Source organism: Cololabis saira, chromosome 20 (assembly GCF_033807715.1).
Source record: "Cololabis saira isolate AMF1-May2022 chromosome 20, fColSai1.1, whole genome shotgun sequence".
NCBI classification, from domain to species: domain Eukaryota; kingdom Metazoa; phylum Chordata; class Actinopteri; order Beloniformes; family Belonidae; genus Cololabis; species Cololabis saira.
In genome coordinates, this window is record NC_084606.1 from 32986853 (window position 1) to 32994793 (window position 7941).

Sequence of the window (7941 nt, forward strand, 5' to 3'; positions counted from 1 at the left end):
TTTCCAGGAGAGAAATATTTACCAGGTCACATCAGCTCCGCCGTCCCCTGTTACATCGTTGCTTTGCATAAATATTTGAGGGCTCTGTAGACGTCTCCGTGTTACGTGTATCCCCCTGAAAGTACCCCAATGACCCGGATTCTGGTTACATAATTGCTCCAAAAATTTTCAGTGGGTCGTTTCAAGTGTGTTTGTTTGTTGGTTGTTTTTTTTCGGGGACTATTTCCTCATGAGGGTTTAATGTGCTGCCATTATGTTGCACTCTTTGGGAATCCATGTTGATGTATGTAGTTCCATTCATCAGACGGACATGTTGACCTGTCTGTTTACCTTATTTACCCTTTACAGTATTTCCACCGTGTTTAATGGAGATCTTCACACATGAAATTGTCATTTTTTAGCACTGTCAATTCCTTACTGTCCATTTTTTCTTTCTTTTTTTAAAAGTTTTATTCATAAACCATGCTTACTTGCTGCCACATAATAATCGTGTTTAGAATACACATACAAAAATACACATTTCTGTTTTGTATGATCTTTGCTCTGAAGCTAAGAACTGTTTTTGAAGACTTTGAGGATTTGTAAGCCTTGCAGCTATCTATATGTAAATAGGATTTGCAGGACCAACACAGACTGAGGAACTCCTGAGGAACTCCTTCGTCCCCCCTGCCAAGAACAGAGGGACTGTGGGGGGTCAGGCAGTGTGGAATAACTGTGCAATAACCAGGACAGTGCAATAACTTTGTACAATATTACACTTTTTCTATCCATATAATTCTTTTTTACGGCACTACATTTTTTATTTTTTTTACCTTTTATTTCTATTATTATCTTTATTTTTAATTTTCTATTTTTTTATCTTTATATGGGTGTTTGGCTTTTGGGGTGTTCGATTTGTAAATGACAGTGCTGTGGGTGTGAGATGGAGATATCAATTTCCTCGAGGGAACCTCCCAAAGGGATCAATAAAGTCGTCTGAATCTGAATTTGAATCTGAATCTGAATCGGTTGGTTGCAGGGTACAAGAAAACTTCCAAAATGCTCACCTCTAGGTTCAAAATACTGCAAGCAATGCAAGAAAACCTCAGCAGGAGTGGGAGGGTGGACCAGTGGTGCTGTTTTTGGTTATTCAAAAGTAATTTAAAATCTCAATCTTCAAATAACACTATCTTGCCTTTGTTTTTAACTTGTCACAGAATACCAATTTGTTTAGTTTTTTCTCTCTGTGTTTTTTAAAGTTTTGGCTCCTTATGAAAAAATGTGCTTGACTTGCTGTCTACTATCCACTTCCACAGCTACCAACATGGCCGCCACATCCCACAATGCAACAAGCATTTCCAGGCGCTCTAGTAAATGTATAAAGTAGCTTTTACCATATACATATATACATGTATATATGTCTATGGCTTTCACTTTAGGATTGGTAGGATTGGGGATTTCAACAGAGAATAATATTTGGCATTAGCTTGGGAGGATGCACTCATACCTTCAGGACATTCAGCATGAAATAAGATTAGAGAAAATGCCTTTTTCAAATACTGTAGATATACCTTATTAAGTTAACTATTATCCCTCAAATACGTGTCCAAATCACTGGAGCGAAATAAGTACTAGTTTGAATGAGGACACCGAAGCAGAGGAAAAGCAAAACAGATGGAGATGCCGGGGATTGAACCCGGGACCTCATACATGCGAAGCATGCGCTCTACCACTGAGCTACATCCCCACTGATAACATGACGCCGGTTTTATACTACATATAAACACGGCTCAATGGATCTGTCAAGCGCGTCTATGTCTGAAATGAGACGTTTCAAATGTTTCAAACGTTTAATATATATATTTTTACAATATCGTGCATCACAATAGGTCTGTGTTTATCAAGTGTAAATATTTCAGCTTGTCGTTATACTCAAAATCTACAACGTATGGTCTTGAATGTTGCCGTCGTGGACGGGTTTCAGGGTCTGATTCCCCCTGAGACCCAAATGGAGTTATAATTAGAATTTGCTTTATTATTTACCAGTTTCTATCTTGAGGAACGAATTTCTCTTGCTTTCATAACTTAGCTTGACGTCTGAGTCGACAGTTTAGCTACAATGCAGATCCCATTTGGGTAGTTGGAGCCCTTTTAAAAAGAAATCCTAAATATTAAATATGCCTTAAATATTAGGCTATTTCTCATCATTTCAGTCCCATATACGACATAAATTATATGATCACAATAAAGTTTTTTTATTTTTATTTTTATTGTTATGCAAAATTGCAATGCAAAATTAAACATGATAAACAATATATTTTACACGGTATCAAAGTTTACACAAATCTTGTACAAACATTGAAATAAAAAAAATTTTAATAACAGTTTCATTCATCAGTCATTTTTCTCTCCCATGAATCCCTATGCCATTAAGATCAGAGATGTGTGGGATAACAGAGGCAATTACATTTTTTTCTTATGTTTTTCTTCCAATTCACATAATAATAATAATACAGTAATTCATCCAGCCATCATTGACACTCGCTTCTTCCTATTCAGGCTCTGCTGCATTCATCACAGAGATACAGTAGTCATTTCCTGATATTACAAACATCCATTTACCCTTTTCCTAAACCCACTCTATGCCAGGGGAATAAAGTGTGCTCCAGCTGTCGATTTTGAAAAACAATACAGTGTACAACATGTGTTTGTTCAATTTTGTGTATTTTCCGAGAAAAAATACAGTCAAAATGGGCAGTGAAAGCTGATCTACAACATTGTCTGCATTTATACTATAAAGCATTCTTCACAACAGCCATTTTAACCAATAACATCAACTGAGGCAGTGTACCCAAAGAGAACCGTGCTGTCATTAGTAGCATCATTGTTAACCACAATGAAAGAGTTTATTGTGGCAGAGAGCCTTGTAGCACCCTATAATGTAATAATTTCCTATAATGTAATAATTTCACCCTATAATGTAATAATTTCCTATAATGTAATAATTTCCTGAAAATGTAATAACGCCTGAAAATGTAATAAAATTTGCACTTAACTCAATCGAAAATTTAATAAAATCCAATAATGTAATAACTTCACCAATAATGTAATAATATATCCTGACTGATATTGTAATAACATTTTTACCAATAATGTAATACCTTATTACATTATTGGGAATTTATTACATTTTCAGGTGAGTCTTTTTTTTTTTTTTTTCCAAAACTGATAATGTAATACTTGACAAATAATGTAATATATATGTTCATTTTCAATCCAGAGTTCTACATTTTGTGTTTTAAGTATCTAAGAATGTTATATACGCTGGATTTGAAACACCAGAATGACTATTGGGTTAAATTGCAGATTTTGAGTTCCATGTAATAAATTCCCAATAACGTAATAAGGTATTACATTATCGGTAAAAATGTTATTACAATATCTGTCAGGATATTTTATTGCATTATTGGTGAAGTTATAACATTATTGGGTTTTATTACATTTTGCGATCGAGTTAAGTGCAAATGTTATTACATTTTCAGGCGTTATTACATTTTAAGGAAGTTATTACATTATAGGGTGCTACAAGCCTCTTCTTTCTTTATTTCTTTAACACAACTTTCAGGGTCAACGTTTTGTTGTTACAATGAGATTCATATATTTGAACAGCCAGTTACATGTATTTGTAATTAATAATTCCTGTATTTCTAAAATCCTTTTTGTCATCCAGTTTCCCTTACATTTTGTTTGTCTGCTTGTGCTCTCAGAGAGCAGTCACATTGCCGCACTGGCCCTCAGCTCCTTCTTCAGACCAGATTGCGCTTCCAGAGAACTGCTTTAGGTCAATCAGTAGTCCAGTTGCTTCAACTTTCCCTTGCGCCTCGCCCACTTTCTCCAGGTTTTCCTCCCTTTTCGGCTCATCCATGAGCCTCTCTTCCTCTCCTGCTTCTGAACCTTCCAAACTTGAAGCATCATCTCTTTTTTCATTTTCCTCACCGCTCTGGTCCATGGTATTATCTTCATCATCATCTTCATCTTCTTCATCTTCTCCATCCCTGTCATCCCTCTGGCTATTATCATCCTCCGTGGGGCTCTCCACATCTCCAACTGACTGCATCTCTTCTCCATCTTCTTCACTCTGAGGCCACAGCTGGATGCCGAGCCGTGTCCCGACACCTACCGCTGCGCCCCTCACCACATCCCTGACCCCCCCTTCCTTGTATACCAAGTTCCGGATGGTATATTCACCTTCTGCCTCTTTGTTTAACTTCTTGTAAAAGAAAATCAGTAAAAGGATCAGGACGAGAAGGCATACGCCAAGGAGCCACACGGTCCGATTGGAGCTGGGATCAGCCATACCTGGAGTGAGGAGACAGAAGAGCTTCAGGGTTACCTGCCATGAACACTGATGTCTGTTCATCTTGGTGAAGACATTTGTTTTATAAAACAGTCCTTTAAAGCAGGGGTTTCCAATTCGGTCAAAATCACCCCCCCTGTAAAACTGCCATCCCCCCTTTCCATCCCTTATGTCATTTCATCAATGAATGTGGTTTTACTGCTATTTTAACATTTAGAGTCATCACCAGAAAAATAGCACCAGAAAAATAACTTTTTGGACAATTTTCACCTGTTTTAAGTCAATTTTCACTTGAAATAAGTAGGAAAATCTGCTAGTGGGACAAGATTTATCTTCTTATTACAAGCATAAAAAAATCTTGTTCCACTGGCAGATTTTTCTACTTATTTCAAGTGAAAATCTACTTGAAACAGGTGAAAATTGTTGTTTTTTCCAGTGATGAGTCTTGTTTTAAGTGTAATGAGATTTTTTTCCTAAAATGAGACATTTTAACTAGAAATAAGACAAATATTCTTGTTAATATTTTGAGTTTTTGCAGTGATCCATTTTACTTATTCTGTGAAGGACAGAGTCATATTGATAAGTTCAGAAAAGTGTTTTTTATTGTTGTGTTTTGATGTATTTGATGTAAGCCCAGTGGATATTTAAAGCTTACAGAAGGCTGCATTTAACTGCTGCTATGTCATTCCTGCAGTATTTCTGCAGGTGTTTTGGTCACTGCTATTATTTGTAATATATTATATTATTTGTAATCAGCACAAATTATCTGTCCCCATATGATAAAATCCACCATCCCCCCCTGTTTTGTTTTTTACAACTCGAGTACTGGTCCCGAGGACCAGAATTGGAAACCCCTGCTTTAAAGGAACAGTTTAAGGTTAAAGGGATAAATTTGTGGTTCAAATCATGAATACTATTATCTCGCAAATGTTTAAGGGAAACCAATTTTGTTGCTAAAACATAACCAAGAACTGAATGAAAATGAAAAAAAATGATTCATACGAGACCTAAACAGTACTCCTGCAATGTAACAAAAAACAAACACATTTTGTCCGTTGACGGCACAGAAATACTCAAATTAAGTACAAATTGTAAACATTTTACTTAATATATTAACTTAATATAATGAGGTTACATAGTAGCACAATGAAAACAGCCAACTGAAACCCAGCCAGCATGGTGGCCACCAGAGTTTTTAAGCGCTGGTAAATCCACAGACTCACTGTGAAGACCTCGCAAAAGAATATGTGTTTCTTATAAAGAATATAGAATCATTTATAAAGAATAATGTTTCTTGAACGACTGTTATAATTGAAAGTATTGATACCTATTTTTAGTTCTGGGAAGTAATCTTTCTTTCACGTTCAGCCTGTTTTTGATACAATCTGAGTAGTAAAAGCAACCCTAGTTGATAGGTTTAGGAAATCTTGATCTGAAAAACAGTATTCATCACGTTAATTCTGAGATTAACATAAAAAAAATAATAGTGTCACTCTATTCTGCTAGCTAAATCTTCTTTAACCTCTCCAAATTCAAAATGTGTCCAGGTTAACAAGGCACTCGACCACCATGTTTTTAGAGTGCTTGCTGAGAACCTACTGTATGAAGTTATCCAGACCTGTGGTTTCTAGATATTCAGTTGGCATAGGTAGCCCTTATCACATGTTAGCATTAAATCTACAGGAAATACATATCGAGGCACATTTAACCCTTCACATTGTGACATTTGTAAGTTAGAGGTTATATATTGCAACCTTCAGTATTTGCTACTTGGCAGATGTTGCTATTTTCACACACTCTCATTCCACTGAAATTTCAAATTGACATTTATGTCTTACACCGCAAAAAGTAATCTTTTTAGAAAGTGAAAAAAGTTTTGTTTCAAGAAAATGTAAGACTTTTCTTTAGACTATTTCCCTATTTTTAAGAATCTTATCAAGAAAATGTGTCTTACCCCATTTGCAGATATATGCTTAAAATAAGAACATTTTGGCTAGATTTAGGAATATTAGGCCTAATTTTAGAGGGTCTGTTTATATTTAAAACCCACAATTGAAGTGCTCTCCCATCTTTTAAAATGGTACACCTCTGGGTTTGAAAAGAGTGTGAATTAAAGTCTCAATCCAATTAGTTATTTTTTGCAACACTAGAAAATCTCTCAGTGTAATCAATCTTTAATCATACCACTGACTCCAACATGACTTAAAGATATACTGTACCTTCTTCAGAAAATGTATTGTTGGGTACCGAAAATTGTCAAAGAGCTTGGTGTCTGAACTGCAGGCTGAAATTTGCAGTCACAATCGTCTGGTATTTTCAGAGCATGCGTACTGAAAATCCATTGGTAAGAACCTACAGACAGGACCTAAAAGAAGAAAGAAAAGAAAAAGAACATTTAACACTGAGTTATGTGACTGGAATACTTTTTTATATGTACAGTTTAAATTTAAACAAATCTAATGCACTGTAAAAAAAAAAAAAAAAAAACACCAAGTCTGGATCTATTACAAAATTGCAGAATGAATGGATAATAGTTTTGGATTATGTTCTGCAGAAATGTTTCTGCAATGTCATAATGGTAATATGTCATACACAGGATATCTGCGTTGCCTTGCCGCGCTAAACTTTAAGCTGTCTGGGTTAACTAGATTGACAGGAAACTCAGCAGACCGCTGACAGCGTTGCTGGTTTCCTGTCAGAATGATAATTGAGCCGCTTCAGTCATCCTTCTGTAAAAAGTACTTTTTAGCTACTGTTCAACTGTATGAGAAGATACTATTATATGTTGAATGTTGAACTTAAAGGCACTCATTAAAAAAATATAAATAAATAAAGCAAGCAAGTTCATTTATAGTGTAATTAAAGCTGAAATGCATGATGGTATCTCCACCTAAGCGGTAAATTAAAATCCTGAAGCAGTGTGATAATAAAACTACTTCACAATGACTAATGACCACAATGGCAATATAAAAATGATTAAAGTAAATGAAATCAGAAACATTGTGATGCCGTTGAATAAGTTTATAACTCACAGATGGAACATTTGCATCAGGAAACTTGTACAGCCGAGAAAATAGTGAAGCAAATACGCTGTAAAAAAAAGAAAGAAAACTTACCAAAGTTGTAATGGGGAGGTATATCTGCTGTTGGTGGGTATGAAGAATGGCAAAAGACTGATGCATATGTCATTCGGGGTGTGTCTCAGGTTGGCAGCGTGCATGTGGAGGAAAGGGTGAGAGGAAGATAATGGGGGCTGATGTATGAAATACAGTGAAGAAAAGCGTCAGACCCTTTGAGGTAGGTGGAGGCTGGAGGCGAACTGCAGCAGGGTGTGGTGAAAAGCAGAAAAGAAATTACAAACGGAAAGAGGAAGATTTCTTTCTCTCTTTTATCCCCCACAGTTTATTTATATCAATTATGAGACATAATCTTTTTTTTTTTTAAACACACAAACCGTTACTGTTATTCCGTTGAATACGCTGAACTGAAATGCAGATCACAGATCCTCAATAATCTCAACTCTGCAAAGATCATCTGAGGTGAACATGATGCCTTTATCTTAAAATCTTATCATTTGACATAGTTCTTAAAGTAGAACTTGTGTT

General features: G+C 35.7%; 1 protein-coding gene and 1 non-coding gene across 2 annotated transcripts; both read right to left on the minus strand.

Moving 5' to 3' along the window:
• Positions 1-1654: 1654 nt before the first annotated feature.
• On the minus strand, positions 1655-1726 carry trnaa-cgc (transfer RNA alanine (anticodon CGC)). The gene has a single exon. It is a non-coding gene; the product is annotated as a tRNA-Ala (tRNA).
• A 523-nt stretch (positions 1727-2249) lies between these two features.
• On the minus strand, positions 2250-7645 carry si:ch211-119e14.1 (protein SDA1 homolog). The gene is made up of 3 exons (XM_061709659.1): positions 7453-7645; positions 6556-6701; positions 2250-4338 (listed from the first exon to the last, which is right to left on the minus strand). Exon 3 carries the CDS (start codon positions 4334-4336, stop codon positions 3743-3745), a length of 594 nt encoding a protein of 197 aa, XP_061565643.1. The 5' UTR covers positions 4337-4338; positions 6556-6701; positions 7453-7645; the 3' UTR covers positions 2250-3742.
• Between the last annotated feature and the right edge of the window lie 296 nt (positions 7646-7941).

Excerpts from the sequence above, each read along its gene's own strand:
- si:ch211-119e14.1 (XM_061709659.1), bottom strand. The coding sequence starts at position 4,336 with ATGGCTGATCCCAGCTCCAATCGGACCGTGTGGCTCCTTGGCGTATGC.